Source organism: Argiope bruennichi, chromosome 2 (assembly GCF_947563725.1).
Source record: "Argiope bruennichi chromosome 2, qqArgBrue1.1, whole genome shotgun sequence".
NCBI classification, from domain to species: Eukaryota; Metazoa; Arthropoda; class Arachnida; order Araneae; family Araneidae; genus Argiope; species Argiope bruennichi.
The window spans coordinates 69,254,549-69,272,458 of record NC_079152.1 but is presented as its reverse complement, the minus strand read 5'-3'; the positions used below and the strand labels follow the sequence as shown (position 1 = coordinate 69,272,458).

Genomic DNA, 17,910 nt, shown 5'->3' with positions numbered 1-17,910 from the left:
TATCGAAAATACTATACTGTGATTTTCATTTATTAAAATATTTCGAAAAATTATGGTTTGAATTTCAATTTTTTCTTTATTTACATATTTACTGTCATCATCGACATCTATTGACAACTTTTTGAACTAAAAACTAAAACTGTGGATGGAAAAATATATGCCCTAGCACATGAATTTGCTAAAAGAATTTTTTTAAGAAAACTTAACCCTTTTCCTGCTACGCATTTTTAAAATCTCTCAGTCTATTTCAAGAACCCTGTACCTACATAATTGGATCTATTGTGGGTTTTAAAACCGAATTCAACTTTTCATGCAAATTTTCTTATATTTTGAGATTTTCTGAATTTCAAGAAACTAGAAAAGAAACTCAAATTACGATGCATTTGAGTTAAAAGCGTTTCAAATGGTCTAGCATCAGTGTAAATAGAATCCTTAGAATAATTTTTAAGATTAAGAATAATGTATTAGAACAATTTTCAAGAATCTAACAAAAATTAAAGCAATGACATTTTTGTTTTCTGACTATAAATAACAATTCCCATTATAGCATCCTCCCGTTTGACATATAATTTATCAGTAAGCCCTATAACGTTTGCAACGTTCTTCTATTAGCTCCAGGATTAATTTTTTTTTGTGTGTGTCCTTAACTTTTCCATTTAATTATTTAGCTTTAGCATCATTATAGTTTGCAGATTAATTATATTGATTATATGATCTGATATAGGACTCTCTAGAGAATTTTTTCACACATTTAAAACAATAACATAAACTATCAGCTTATAAATGCAAACATAAATTATTTTTGAAGGTATAAGTAAAATGTTTATTTTAGCGAAGACGTGCATTACATGAAATATAATCAACATTTTCTTCGAAAGGCAAACATCATTTATTTAGGATTCTCTTTCTTTAATTAAATTATTTCAATTAAATGTGAGCCAATATACTTACAATACTTACAAATACTTACTTGAAATCTAAACGACTCAATAAAAGAAATTGTGATTTTCTTAGACTCAAAATCAGCACTCGAAGCCATACATAACGGTAAAACAAGAATAACGCAAGAAATTAATACCCTTCTCCATTTACTAAATATAACTTGCACTCTTCAGTGGATCTCAGCTCATGTTGGAATTGAGGGGTACGAATGCGCAGATGCCCTTGCAAAGGAAGCACGCGACGAAGACCAACCTTGAGTAGTCAGTCACCTGCCCAGATGCGGATGCTGCCGCCAGGCGAAGGATTTACAACCAGTATCCAACAATTCCCGATCTAAACTGTCCAAGAAACCTTTCCTCTACAATAGCTAGGCTACGTACTGGACATTTCAAAGGCATGAAGATCTCACGAACCAATATAAAATCCTATCTCATCTGCAAGTACTGTCCCCATTCGCAACTAACTCCAGATCATGTTTTTGACTGCCAGGCCATTATCGGTTCCCTCTTTCAACTTGGAGCACCCCCAATCGAAATCCTCCATAGCATCGAACTCCAGAACTTGCAGATCTTGTTACCAAGGCTTTTGGAGGACTCTAATCTTTTGCACTAACACTGTATGCATAGACACGACAACAACAACAACAACTTACTTGAAATAAAATTACAAGGTTTTTATTTTGTTTTTTAACTTAGTAATCATATTTATTCAAGCACTATTGACAAAAGAAATAAAATTTTATGCTTGGACTAATACATTCGTATAGCTTATCCCTTCAAATTTTGTTAATTGATGATGAAACTGCCGATTCGTAAAAGAATCTGATTGGGAATTTTATTTACATATTTACTGTCATCATCGCCATCTATTGACAACTTTTTGAACTAAAAACTAAAACTGTGGATGGAAAAATATATGCCCTAGCACATGAATTTGCTAAAAGAATTTTTTTAAGAAAACTTAACCCTTTTCCTGCTACGCATTTTTAAAATCTCTCAGTCTATTTCAAGAACCCTGTACCTACATAATTGGATCTATTGTGGGTTTTAAAACCGAATTCAACTTTTCATGCAAATTTTCTTATATTTTGAGATTTTCTGAATTTCAAGAAACTAGAAAAGAAACTCAAATTACGATGCATTTGAGTTAAAAGCGTTTCAAATGGTCTAGCATCAGTGTAAATAGAATCCTTAGAATAATTTTTAAGATTAAGAATAATGTATTAGAACAATTTTCAAGAATCTAACAAAAATTAAAGCAATGACATTTTTGTTTTCTGACTATAAATAACAATTCCCATTATAGCATCCTCCCGTTTGACATATAATTTATCAGTAAGCCCTATAACGTTTGCAACGTTCTTCTATTAGCTCCAGGATTAATTTTTTTTTGTGTGTGTCCTTAACTTTTCCATTTAATTATTTAGCTTTAGCATCATTATAGTTTGCAGATTAATTATATTGATTATATGATCTGATATAGGACTCTCTAGAGAATTTTTTCACACATTTAAAACAATAACATAAACTATCAGCTTATAAATGCAAACATAAATTATTTTTGAAGGTATAAGTAAAATGTTTATTTTAGCGAAGACGTGCATTACATGAAATATAATCAACATTTTCTTCGAAAGGCAAACATCATTTATTTAGGATTCTCTTTCTTTAATTAAATTATTTCAATTAAATGTGAGCCAATATACTTACAATACTTACAAATACTTACTTGAAATCTAAACGACTCAATAAAAGAAATTGTGATTTTCTTAGACTCAAAATCAGCACTCGAAGCCATACATAACGGTAAAACAAGAATAACGCAAGAAATTAATACCCTTCTCCATTTACTAAATATAACTTGCACTCTTCAGTGGATCTCAGCTCATGTTGGAATTGAGGGGTACGAATGCGCAGATGCCCTTGCAAAGGAAGCACGCGACGAAGACCAACCTTGAGTAGTCAGTCACCTGCCCAGATGCGGATGCTGCCGCCAGGCGAAGGATTTACAACCAGTATCCAACAATTCCCGATCTAAACTGTCCAAGAAACCTTTCCTCTACAATAGCTAGGCTACGTACTGGACATTTCAAAGGCATGAAGATCTCACGAACCAATATAAAATCCTATCTCATCTGCAAGTACTGTCCCCATTCGCAACTAACTCCAGATCATGTTTTTGACTGCCAGGCCATTATCGGTTCCCTCTTTCAACTTGGAGCACCCCCAATCGAAATCCTCCATAGCATCGAACTCCAGAACTTGCAGATCTTGTTACCAAGGCTTTTGGAGGACTCTAATCTTTTGCACTAACACTGTATGCATAGACACGACAACAACAACAACAACTTACTTGAAATAAAATTACAAGGTTTTTATTTTGTTTTTTAACTTAGTAATCATATTTATTCAAGCACTATTGACAAAAGAAATAAAATTTTATGCTTGGACTAATACATTCGTATAGCTTATCCCTTCAAATTTTGTTAATTGATGATGAAACTGCCGATTCGTAAAAGAATCTGATTGGGAATGGTGCATTCTCCTTATTATTTTCCTTCACTATTTTCCTGGTTGTTTTTCCTTAAATACAAAACTGTATCTTCATGAGAAAAAGTAAGGTGAAACATTGTTTGATGTTCACTGTTATGTTGAGGTTTACTTACTGTAGAACTATTATATAGTAGAGTTACATTTTTATGCAGTAGAATTAAAACTATTCTCACATACAGGCATATTTTAAAATTACGATTCATACCTTTAAACTAAACTCAAAGAAGATTAAAAATATAAAAATCAACATGATGACAAAATATTTAACTATCACAAGGCTATTAAAAGTATTTTATAAGTAGCAAAAAAACACGTGATAATAATACCAGGTTTTCACAACAGCTCTCTAGTGGTTAGATGAATAATTTTAACTCGTCAGTTGGTCTTTAGATACAAAATGATAGAAAAATACGGCTTATTCCAAAATACAACTCCTTACCTAATAGAGTTTTATTAATTTTGTGAATATTTCTTAATTTATAAAAAAAAAAAATAACGGCTGTTTTGTAAAAAGAGATTTCTTGAAGTGGAGTTTTATAAATGGCTCCTAGGAAAAATCCGAATTCAATAAAGTATTTAATAAAAAAAAAAGTACTGAGAGTACTGAATCATACATTCAGTTTCCAAATCAATATGCCACAATTCATATAAATTCATTCCTTTGAATCTATACTTTTTACGGATATGAATGTTTTTCCTTCATTTCTTGGAAAAGTACTGCAAAATTACTAAATAACAAAACTTATGACATACTTATGATTACTTATGACACTACTCTATTCAAAATATTTTGTTGTACATAATTTCATAATAAAAAGGGCTAGATTATTTGAAAAATTACACTAAGCAAATAGACAGTACAACAACAAAATAATATCCTGATTTTATCTCATTATTTTTTTTAAAAGGTTAACTAATCTAAATATAAATATTTCTTCATAAGAAACAGAAAATTTCATTTTTTTTTTTATTTTATTCGAATCAATGTAGATGTTTCTTTCTTGACGCAACTCTTACAGGCCAGTTTTTCCCAGAGACATTGGAGCATGCCATTATTCATGTCCTGAAAAAAACAAGTAGCATATTTATTCTAAGCATATTAATAAACAAGAGATTTGTTAAGTTCCTTAATTAACAAATAAAGTTCTTTATTAATAAATTAAAGTATATTAAATTTCATTAAATTTCCTTTGTGAAGACTATTAGCTTACATATCTTAATCAAGAAATAAATTTTGAAAATAGTGCTAATATTTTGTATTTGTTAGAATAACTAAGCATTGATTTTTTTTCATGATATAATTGATCATTTTAAATATTTTGTTATTTAGTACTAGCCGCCTTTGGCGACCAGCCGGTTCGCCAATCTTAATGTTCGTTAAAATTTTAATAATTAAATATTTTATGCAATTTCTACTTTAATAGCTTCTTCATCAAAATATTTTAAAACTTCAAATTTTGATTATCATATAATTCATTCATAATATTATAAAGGCCTTCAGTCATAACGTAATATGTATCTCTCTCATTTTCTGTTAGCACCCGTAGAATTTATGCTTTAAATTAAAGTGGAAAGAATTAATCTTCAATTAATATAATAATATTTTTTACTGAAACAAAGCATTTTTTTATAATCTGATTACTGAAAATAGAGTCACTCAGCGTTTAAACTTTATGGGCACTAAAGAATATCTTTTTTAATTTATGTAATATCTCAAGAGTTGGTCAACAAAATTTTCTTAGATTCATTATGAGCAGATCGATTCATTAACAATGTTTAAATTTAAATGCATCAAACACTAAGAAAATAAAACGAATCGTTTAAAATAAACGGTTGAAAACAGGTTTTAAAAAAACTACTTAAAAAACGATGTACTTAAAACTATAAGCATATACAAAAAATATATAACTAACATAAATACAATTTACTTACAAAAGCATGCAACTAACCCAAAAATAATTTAAATCATCCATTGATAACGTTGTCATGGCAACAATCAGAACAGAATGCGCATGCGTGAATTTTCTTCGCCGGTTACGTAACGCAAATACGTGATTTTTTTCTACGCCAGTTGGGGTAACGCTATGCGGATTAGAAATTTTTAATTTCCTTTATTCTGTTTTATTTTAATTCAAAAGTACTTCAGAATGAATCTGAAAGATCGATTCATTAACAATGTTTAATTTTAAATGCATCAAACATTAAGAAAATAAACAAAACCGATTGAAATAATCCGCCGAAAAATTTTAACCCTAGCCTCATTACTGTTGGGAGAAAAAAAAACTGAAACCTTTCTCGTTTAGCGGTGGGGAAAATGGAAGATTTTTTTGGCGGGAAAGTTAGTTTTTAATTAATAATTAAAATTCTAATTAAAAATTCGAAAAAAGAAACCCCAGGTGCACATTCCCAGCCTCCAAGGTATACATGTACCAAATTTGGTAGCTGTATGTCAAACGGTCTGGCCTGTAGAGCGTCAACACACACACACACACACACACATTGAGCTTTATTATAAGTATAGATATAGATATAGATATAGATAATTAGATTATTAAATATTTTGTTATCAATTTTTTAAAAAAATTTCTTTTTTCAATAAATTTGCTTTTTATTGAAGGAAATTTAACAATTTTTCTTTCTTCTCTCAATTAAGTGTTGTATATTAATAATATATGCGCATCTATTTGTGTATGTGTATTTGGCTCACAACAAGGCAAATTGTTTATTTAGAGCTACCAAACTTTGCAAATATATACTTTGGAAAATTGAGAATTAATCTAGGAGAGATTTTTTTGGAGGTTTTAATTTACTTAATTAAAAATTAAACAAAATGTGGTATTGACGTACAAAAATATTAACACAAATAAATTATGTTTTACATTATCTTAAAATTTGAAATATTATCTTTTCAAAGGTATCAATTTTTTGCCGAATAATTTTTTTCCAATTTTAAAAATTATCAGTTAAAAAATATTTTAAGAGCATTTCGTTATTGAAGCGAAATTCAAATCACTTTTATTGATGTTAATATGTCATCCTGTCTTTTTTCATTGATGATCAAGGTATGGAGATTCGGCTTATTTTTTTCCAAATCAAGTGAGTTTCCAATACAAGTTTTTAATAAAATTTTTGAAATTTTGTTGTGCTTACAACTAAGTTTTAACTGCAGAACCAAGCAAAGGTGAAATTTTTTAATGTCTGCCCACTTTTAAACACCGCTACTCTTTCCTTTGCTATATTGATATATAAAGATATAAACAGAAATTTAGGAAAATGCATAGAATAATAAAATGTATGTATCAAAATTTTAAATTGAATAAAATATTTTACTAAGGAAATCATTAAGAAATGTTTAATTGAAATTTTTAGCAGTCATTAATCCCTTAAACTATTTGGTTAGGGTTCATACTTACTCCTATATTACCAGATATATCTTCCTTTTTTCCTCTTCTTTCAAAATAAAACGTATTGATATCGAAAGGGCAGTATATATATATAAATTAACTTCTAATTAATTTTCCAATTTTTATCTTAATTTAACCTATATTAACTTAATTCTAAAATGTTCTCTTATTTCCTGATCCAATTCCACCTTTTTCATTTAATTAATGCTACACGAACTCTGTAAAATTGTTTAAATCACTGGTTCCACACTTCGATTGAAGAAATAAAAATCTGTCAAGCTAAATAAAATTCTTTTAAAAGATATCTATAATCCCCTTTCCTAAATAGACACGTGTAAAGAAATCCCTATAAGTATCTCATAGTATATAATCACAGGAAAAAAATATTTCTGTCTCTTTTCGCTCTTGTGTCCTACATGGTCAGGGTCTAATGGCAACGACTCCGAAGAAAAGATGGCACAATCGAGAATCAGAAACCAGAGGGAACTAGTTTTCAAAATTTGGTCCCAGCGGGCTCGTTGTATGTATGAAAATGGAGTACGTTCCATTTGTTGTAATTAAACATCCACTTTACGCCATGTAGAATTTTGAAAGAGGGGGCCATCTGAGTATTTTAATTTAAAATTGCAAAGTCGTATTCAAATAGCTTCAGTATAACTTCAAACCTTGAACCTCATCTTATCAATCTGTCACTTCTTTCTAATCAATGCTTTATAACTTCTTTATCCCCTCTCCCTGGCGCATTTTGTATTTCTCGTCGTCAAAATCAGTCGACATCTGAAGTTTTTTCTATTTTAAAAAAGCAAAAGGAAATTGATCACAGAAGGTCAGCATTTTATTAATTTCATATCTAAGAGCAGGAAAAGATGATGATACATTGACTTCCACAACTTCCTCCGGAAAAAAAAATTACGAAAAATATGAACATTCGATTGTTATTCTATCAGCTATATATAGACGCTTAATAAGATAGCATTTGATTCAAAAAACGTGTTAGCTGGCAGATCAGTCATTCGCAGAAAGTTTATTTCAAAAACTAATAAATAATTTAAGGATCAGGGAAAACAGGAACTATTTTATCAGGTTCATCTATAGCATGTGCTTCCGCTTGTAGTAATTGGCTTTTGATAAATACTGATATTTCCTACATATTTTCCACATGCCATGAACTATAGATGAGAGATACAGTAAAACTATTTTCTCTTAAAAATCAAGTTTATCTGCATGGATAAATATTTAAAAGTAAATATATATTATAATGCTCAAGCAATGATGAAAGGATAAATAATTTAAATTGACTTATTTTAAAGAAAGCAAATTTTTCGAATTTTCATAAAACTTCAAAAAGTTCCTAAAAATGGAAATCTATAACATATGTCGATTAATTTTGATACTTGTTCTTTTTCGAGCTTCAGGTAATATATTCACATTTTTTAACTTTCCATTATTAATTTCTTTTACTTGTATTTATTCCTAATATTTTAATATACCAGTATAATGATGTTTTAGAAGCCAGTAATGTTTACAGAAATGATTGGACAGCAGATGAAGAACAGTGTATTTTACAATACATCAGAGCTTGAGCCAAATTATCACCAAGTTTTTGTATTTGTTTTAATTTGACATTTTACATTGTTTTAAAATTATTCTAAATTTTAAATTTAAATTTGTGCATATTTCTTTTAAAATTGAGCAATTATATAAATATTTGCTTGAAATCTATTTTCACCATTCTTGTTTCTAAATGATTACCAGATATTTTACTTCAAAGCAGATATATTTTTTAAAAAAAAAGCATAGCGTGGCAGATTTTGCTTGTAGAAATTTGCTTAAATCAAATGTTACATCGACAAAAAAAAGCATCATATTGGTTTAGGATTAAAAAAAAAAGGCATTTGGTCCCGGCATAATCTCTTTTCTTTTACATTTTGTTCACGCTAAAAAAAAATCTTATTTTCGATACATCTATCTTATTGAAAAATTGTTAGACACTTAAAATTTTTTATAAAAAAATTTAACCGCAACCAAAGCTCATATTTAATATCCAAAGTTAATATTAAATATGAGCTTTTTGTTGAATTAGATTCTTTCTTAATTCATTCAAAATATTTGCAAACGATAATAGAAAATATTTCAATCGCTGTGATTTTTGATAAATAACGATTATAATAATAATAATTTTAAATAAACTTTGCAGACGATTTCTTATCATTACCAATTTCAGATAAATAATACCTAAAAATGGGATTATAATAGCAAATATAATCTATCATTTGAATCATCTTAAAACTGATGAAAATATAACCCATTCATTACTTCTTTATAACAAAGGAAAGGTTAAAAATGATTGCGTTTGAAATAATAATAATAAAAAAAAAACTTTAAAACCCTTTTGCGTTTTTTTGATATTATTTGTGTTGTCTTCTAGAATAGAAAGTGATGAATGATAGAAATACAAATTTTTACGATTTTATTCACGCTGATGTCTTTGGACTAAGTTTTTATTGATCAAAAGAAAGAAAACAAGTATTTATTTGCTATAATGTTCCTGCATATTAAAATTATTTCATTTCTCTTATTTTCCTTTTGCAGATGCTGAGGTTTCTTTAAAAGAAGTAAATTGTTCTTCAGCAGTTTCTGATTGCCCTCCGGATATCACCTGCAGGTAAAGATATAATTCAATCTCATCATACTTTATTGCATAAACAATGCATCTTATTTAAAATGCAAAAGAAGAGAAAAATAAATCTTGTAAAATGTTTTTCATATAATCCAAGAGAATTCAATTTAACACTAACCGAAAAGTAATGTCATAGCGTTTAGTTAATAGTTCTGAATATAGTTCTAATGTACTTGAAAATTTAAAGGGTGTTGAACTGTAAGCGCAATTAATTATTGATTATAATTTATATTCTATGTCATATCTATAGTCTAACTCTTTTTAATGCAAAACTGATAATTTAAAAAAACGGCTACCTGTTGCTAGTTAATCCTGGGTTCAAAAAGCTAACACTCTTACCAATGGCATTGTGAGGATAAAAAGTGCCTGGATCAAAATATGATTTTTCTCTCCTTGTCATTATCAATAATTTAGCAGTTGCAGATGGCGCCCAGAGTTACATCATTACTTTTTTACTCACTCAGAAAATTTCATTTTAAAAAATGATATTAACACAGATATTTTGTCCCCTTAATAACTCTTATTATTGGTGCATGGGACATTTATACTCATTCCCCCCCCCGTCTGTACGCCACTGATTTTCACATTTCTTTTGCACGAAGCTCTGCAGAAAGAGGTGCTCATTAAAGAATCATCCTAGTTATCAGATTATACTCCAAGATTATAGAGGCTGACTAATAAACTACAAGTAGCTTGAAGTTTATAAAAATAATTGTTCTTTCATTTCTCAAAATATAAAGTTTTAAAAATTGCATTTGCGTATTAGCATATAAATCCGGAAAATGAAATCGCATTATTGTTCTCATCGGTGTGATTTATAATAAACGGATTTTTAATATCAAAAATTCTGCAACTAGCTGATTAACCTTTCGCCGGGCGCGCGAATTTTCCTTTCACGACCGGGCGCGCGTTGTAAATTGTACAACAGGTGAAACACATTTAATTATAGCTGCTTTATTTTAATTTTACAAACAATTTTGCAAACAAGTAACATATAATTTATCTCTGATAACAATTTAAGAAAATATTGTACCATACATTTACATTTATTTTGTTATAGTATATTAAAACAGAAGTTTAAACGTATTAAAAAGTAAATACTGCTACAATTACAAAAATATTAATGAATAATGAATAACTAAAGAATTATAAAGTACTTTTGGACTTGCAGAATCAGTCGGACATTTCACCTGCATTATTTGCTTCACATGGCAGGCATAGGATTTGCTTTTTTGAATGCTGTTTACATATGAACCTTACGCATTTGTTACACCTCATTGTAGAGGAGGAATATTTAGGAGGAATTATATTTTTTCTGATAATATTTAGCTTCTACTCCTTGTATATATTTATTTGTGCAATAAATTACTTCATCAATCAATTTCAGAAAAGAGTCAATTTCGGAAACAGTTCCTTTTGCATATGCAGTTGGTCTTGGCAGTTTCTTTATAATATTTTTGTTCTTGGTTTTGGAGATTTTTACGATTTCTTCTTTTTTCCATTTTGTGATTTTATCCTTTCCCGTATAACAATTTTCATCACTATTATTTTCAGTAATTTCGTCATCTGATGCAGTTATTTCAGAGTCACTGCTGTGATTTTGATGTTCTAAATTTTCGTCACTCAAATCTGCGTCATATTCAGGAAATTGCAGATCATCTTCAATATCTTCACTATCAGAATCTTCATTCAAAATTTTCATTAGGTAATCCACCATTTCTTTGTGATCTTTAAAATATTGTTTTCGTTTAGACATTATTTTACCTCAAATCCCATTCAAAATACTAACAATTTCACTTAGAAAGATTCTGTCGAAAAAGAATTTCACAAGCAGGCGCGCGTTGCATAAAGTACAACACCGCAGATGTTTACAGCTAAAAATGACAAGTGCAGCTGATTGCGCAATCAGAAATGCAAATAACTTTCAGGAAATGTGAAGGAAGATACAATAAACGAATACGCATGGTGATTAGCGCCCTATATTGCCAGAATTATGTTTTGAAGAAAAAACAATCCAACTGTTGTACTTTTTACAACGGCGCGCCCGGCGGAAGGTTAAAATATTTCTCTTGGGAATATTAGACAGAAAAAGTAATTTAAAACATTGCTGGCATTAAAAGACAATAACGATTTAAATAGTTAATGAAATTTTTGATTATTTTTTAAAAGCAAAATCTCATAGAAGCTAAATTTTATGTAGAAAAAAACCAGAAAATATATTTTTTATGGGTGATACGCAGGCACTGAGATAGATGATTTTGTTTCCTTTGCAAGCCCTTATTACTTTACACGCTGATGCAGATGCATACTATGAAAATTTGAACATTTCACACTCGGGGAAAATTTATGATCAATTCTAACACTTTTTATTAATGGTGGATTTCCGACTAAACTAGGTAGTTGTCTCGAACCGTTAAACTGAACGGAACCGCCGACAACTAGATTAAACAGCGTTTTCAAACAAGTTGCCAAACAAATAAATTTGTAAAAAAAATAGAAATTCTACGGATCATAAAATACCAAGTGTGTTTACATTGATTTTTTAAAAACATTATTGAATAAATTAAAGTGTAATTAGTTACTTATTTATGTCATATTGAAATATTGATTATTCATGTAATTGCAACATCATATTCTATTTGACAAATTTTGTACAGTAAAAAAATTTAATAATTTGGGAGATTGCTATTTCTTTATAATCTATTTTGATCCTTAAATGTCTTATTTCTAATAAAGAAATCATTTACTGAGATTTATGTCTTATTGTTTTAAGAATTTTATTATTTTAGTTCATTTTTTCCATGATATACAAACTCCAAAATAAATAAGTATATACTTAAGTATTTTAACAAAGTTACTGATACGACATAAAAGTTATTTTCACAGATATGGTGGAAATTTCACTTTCATACAAACTTTATATTTTTACAAAATTACTGAGGTACATGTGTTGCTGATATTGAATAGTTTTAAAAAGCTTTGATAAAAAAAATTATAATGAAATAAAGCATTGATATGGTAAATTTAAAATGAATTTAAATGTGAAACTAAATTGACCAGTTATTAAAGCACAGATCTTATTATGTGCACTGCCTAAGGCAGCATAATGCCTAAATCTGCCACAGCATTTCATAGATATATTCTTTTCCACCTTATCACCATTTGCTTGATCTCTAAGTTTGTGATTGTTGAGATGAGATCAGTGCAAACTAACTTGTATATGACTGTTACAGACTACAGATCTTTTCTTATATTAACTTGACAATCAAAGAAAGTATATTTCTTAATTTTGTTACGGAATCCTTGTTTATTTAAGGTATTTTGTCAATCTGAAATTTAAAGTTTATAATACCAATGAATAAAAATGTTAGTAAATGCTTTAAAATAGAAGCAGTTATATAAAGCCTGTGTGTAATATTCAGATAAATATTGAAATTAAGACCACGAAATTTGGCGCCTGTATAGTCTTCATAATGATTCAAGCTTCTAAATGACCGAATTTCAAAATGTAATATATATATATATATATATATATATATATATATATATATATATATATATATATATATATATATATATATATATATATATATATATATATATATATATATATATATATATATATATATATATATATATATATATATATATATATATATATATATATATATATATATATATATATATCGAATTTTTTTGAAATTTGTTTTACACCTCAATTTCTGATAATCATTGGGGGACGGGGTAGATTCATTATTTCATAAAACAAATTATTTATCGTTTTAATGAAATCAAACTTCTGGTTAAATTTACTAACTTTTGAGAAGTTTAAGACGTTGTCAGCTTTTTAAAAAGTAAGAATTAAGTTGAAATTCTTGCATCTGGTATTCTTATGTCGTCGTTTCCTTTTTTCCAATCCTTTTCTTTTCTTTTCTTTTTTTTTTAGACAATAACTTAAAAAGTTGAAATATTTCTTTTTGCTTATTTTCAATTTGTGATTATTTTCAACTGTTAAGATCAAGGATGTTCTTTTAACGGATTTATAATAAAGAATGGAGAAAAACACTTCTTCTTTGAAGCTTACGAGTCACATTTTCTTACTTATTTACCAATGATTTAGTACATTTCTGATGACTATAGGAAAGGGAGAAATCGACACCTCAAAATTTTTCTAACACGTTCCACAAATAAGATAAAGATGTGTTATGTCACGCCAATCTTTTTGAATAAAATTGGTACAAAAGCAAAATTAAAAAGCAAAAACGAATTTATATACTCCTAAGATCAAATTCAAGTTGTATTTCTAAAAATATATATTGAAAAAATATATATATTATATCAAATTATATTTTTAAAATAATTTCCTATTTAAAATAATACCTCAGCTGTCAGCATAATTAAAAATTATTATCCTCAATTGTTTCTCTCTCTCAGAAACAGTTGTAGAGTGAGCGTGGTATAAATATGGTCAATGTTTTGAGAACAATTCTTCTTGGGGAAGGATGAAATGGAGTGCCTTGAAAACATAGCACAATTCATTTATTCCCCCCCCCCCTTTAAACCGAACGTGATGAAGAGAACAACTTTTCTATTTGCCTTTTCCGCAAGCAGTTGCGCCTTGAGGGAAGGCAAAAGAATTTCATTTTCTTTCATTAGAGGCACCCTCCAAAAACTATTAATATCAATTTGCTTTTAATTCAGATCTTTTTAATTACTTACGACAGAAATAGGGAAAAAAACTATACTGCGGTCAACATTTTTCTTCTTTTGACATTAAATGGTTTGCAACACATTTGTCTTTTTAATTATCGTCCAAATGCGCTTTTCTTCCTTCCTTTCTTTCTTTTTTTTAATTTGCAAAACGAATGATGATTGGTTGATTGGTTTAACAAACTACATGTTTTGCTTCACTTCCGTTCTTATGATTTCTATTTTCTTCATTAGAATATCACGAAAAATAAACCCCCCATGTTATTCATCATCAGTGCCTTAAAAGTGAAGGCAAATAAGTTTAGATGTAAGTTACTTTTCAAAACAAAATCTGCTATTGATGTAGTGTTGTATGAAATTTTACTAGCATCTAAAGCACAACACGCTGTGTATGAGACGGACGAGTCCATTGAATGACGTAGGGATAAGGTTTAAAGAGGAAGAGACTAGTTTTTGTTTACAAAACTGCAGGAGTTAGCCAATTGTACAGACAAAGGATACCGACGTGCTCTAATTGGTAGATTTCTTTCTCACAGAATTTTCTGTGCTGTATTTGCTGCAACCAATACGTGTTATTTAGTTTCATTTATGCGTTCTTTTTCGTCTGAACTTTTTCAAAACGGAGAAAATAAATCTTCATAGAAATATAAGTATATAGTAATTGAGATTGATGGAAATTTGTCTGTTTTCCGTATTTCCGATATTATAAATAATTAGCGTGAAGAAATATTAAAATAAGACTTGAAAATCAAGCTTTTATAAGCTACTATAAAATATCTATATGCAGATATATTATATTTATTAAGATATTTCGATGACATTAAACGGTATAGAAATCATTATAATTCTTACTGAATATGCATGTGCAAGAAGAGATTTATTTTTTTAATTTTATATTAAAATTATTACCATTAGATGTCTATCTGGAAATGTATTATGTTTATTAAGTTATTTTCGATGAAATTAAATGGTATAGAAATCTTTTCAATTCACTCTGAATATGCATATAAAATATCATAAGAGGAGACATATTGAATCCAGAGAGATTCAAAATAAATGAATTAAAAATCAAACTGTTTATTTTGCTGATTTTTTAAATTTAAATATGATATTAAAATTTATCTATATTTATCTGAAAACAAAATATATAATTTTATTAAAAAAAGAGTTCAAATTTAGATAAAATTCTTACTTGTGGCAATAAAAAAATTACTTCACTTATAAATTCATATTCTAAAATATGAAACGTTGATGGTATGTATCAAGAAAGAGATAAATGTAGTAAAGTGGTGAGCACCAGTTGCTCCTCGAATATTTCAACTCTGTTATGGATAAAAATCACAATATTTTTGACTTATCTTGCAATGAAGAAACAACATTCCCAATGGTTTCATTTTTTAAGGATTGCCCAGAGATTTCTGACTTTTCTTTGAGCTGTAAACTTTTAGGAAGTTCTTTTTTGGCAAACTGGAATTTTCAGAAAACAGAGAATTGAATTCTGTTTAGTTATTAACTTAATATCAAGATTTATAAATATATAAATAGTTTATATATCTCTTTTGAATACTTATTGCTTGCATTTTTGTAACACATATTTTAGGAAGGGATTAAAGAATATGAACAAAAATCAGAAACAGTTAGGCGTGTTCAGAAAACACACAAATCAACTGGGCGCCTTAATGTTTATAAATGTGACTTAATATGCCAGCACAATGTGCGACAAGTAATAACTAATATTTCATATTTTATTGCTTCAAATGCATTACATGTGTGATTTTAGACACTTTTTATTTTATTATTTAGATAATAACAAGGTTAGATTTAAAGTTTATTTGCATGTGGCAAGAGACATATTTGTATCTATCTAGTTACAGATATATTTAATTCCAGCAAATTTCATTATAATAAATATTTGTATTATTCATGTTTTTTAAATTGTTTTAGTGTTACAAATCCTTAAAAGTTTTAGAGCTTCCATACTCTGTACTATATATTGACATATATTTTTAACCAAAGTCTGATCTAAAGTTCATTTTGCTTGAGGCATGAATGATATTTGGTGCCCCCCTTGTTACACAGCACTTAGCAAATGGTGCATAGTTTATATGTATTTTCCTCATAAGGAAATATTTTTTCTTTTTATTCTATTTTCAATCTTCTGATCAGTTCGATGAATAAAAGAAAGTCCAGTGATTTTTTTGTGTGTGTGCTGTTATTTGTGATCTTCACAATGCACATTTCATTAATAAGAGCACATTTTATGTTAAGAAAACATTTTAAAAATTTCAGATCTAGACCTGAATCAATAAAATTTTTAATTTGCAAACATACTAATTATATTTGTCAAAAATTAGAAACGAATGATAACTCGCAACAAAATGTAGATAACATTGAAGACAATTTAATTATACATATCGAAATCACTGAAGACCTAAATATTAGGAAAAATCGAATGATTCAACATTTAAAAGAACTGCAATCAATAATATTAGAATGGGACACATTACATCCTCTTCCAAATGTGGAAGAAAAAATCAAAGCCATAAAAGCAAGTTTTCAGGTAGACACTGCTTCGACTAGTAGTTCTCATAAAGAAAAGGAAATGTTAAAAGTATCCAAAGCTCCACCAAACAAACATATTAGCAAACAAAGAAAATTTATAGTAAAGAGGAAAAAATCAAAACAAAATCCTCAATAACAATTTTTTAAACTAATTATTGTATTTAAGTTAAATGTTATTTTAAATTATATTAGAAATATTAGTCCTTGAGAGACTTTAATAGAAATTTTGGAAAATGTATATTTCTGTATAAATGTGTGTATTTTTTCTTTTTTATTTACATATAAATAAAGTATTTCTATTTTTTTATTTGAAATTTTTATAAATTTACAAGGACTGCCTAGTTATTAATTTAATTTAATTTCATTTTTTCTTTATTTCATTTAAAGGAGTGCAAAATAATAATAAAAAAAACATGTTGACATAGATTTAAGTAATTGAATGAAAATAAGAGAGTAGATATTTGAATAAACAATACAAAAAGCCTTGAGTTTCATTACAATAACAAAAAATGTGGTACTTATGAATTGACAGAGAAAGATTGGCGATTCGTTGGCGATAACACGATTTTTTTTTGTTTTTTTTTTTTTTTTTGTATAAACAGCACATGCAAATGCTTGTTTTCTTCTCATAATTTATCGCTTATAGGTTGATGCACTTTGGTGTTACATTTAGAGATTTTTGGCCCTTCCGTCGTTAATTACTATCAAAATATACTTTAAAGGGGAAAGTATTGAGTAATTCATTAAAACAGGAAAAATCAATGAAAAACATAATTCTTGTATGAAAACCCATATGATATTTTAAAAAAATAACATCTTAATGGCAGTTTTTAATGATTGAATAAAATTTTTTAAAAAGCGATTGAGTTAAATGGTTTGAGTCTTAGTCCAACAACAATATATATAAATATATACTTCTTCAAAGGTAAGGGGAGGGGGAAATCTTCGTAAATTACTCGTAACTTCAAAAGAAATTTAATCCACAATTAGAATATCTGTAAATAATATTTAAATCGCAGAAAGAGCGCCTTTAAATGGTATTTAATCATTAGGTAATGTA

The 17,910-nt window shown here is 28.2% G+C and overlaps 1 protein-coding gene across 1 annotated transcript in view; it reads left to right on the top strand.

Annotated features, from left to right (window-relative positions):
- Positions 1-7,949: 7,949 nt before the first annotated feature.
- The window catches only part of LOC129961915 (tyrosine-protein kinase receptor Tie-1-like), a 28,937-nt gene continuing 18,976 nt past the window's right edge, over positions 7,950-17,910 (top strand). The window contains exons 1-2 of the mRNA XM_056075550.1: positions 7,950-8,313; positions 9,491-9,563. Coding sequence (XP_055931525.1) covers positions 8,256-8,313; positions 9,491-9,563 — 131 coding nt within the window. The 5' untranslated portion in view covers positions 7,950-8,255. The remainder of the gene's footprint in view (positions 8,314-9,490; positions 9,564-17,910) is intronic.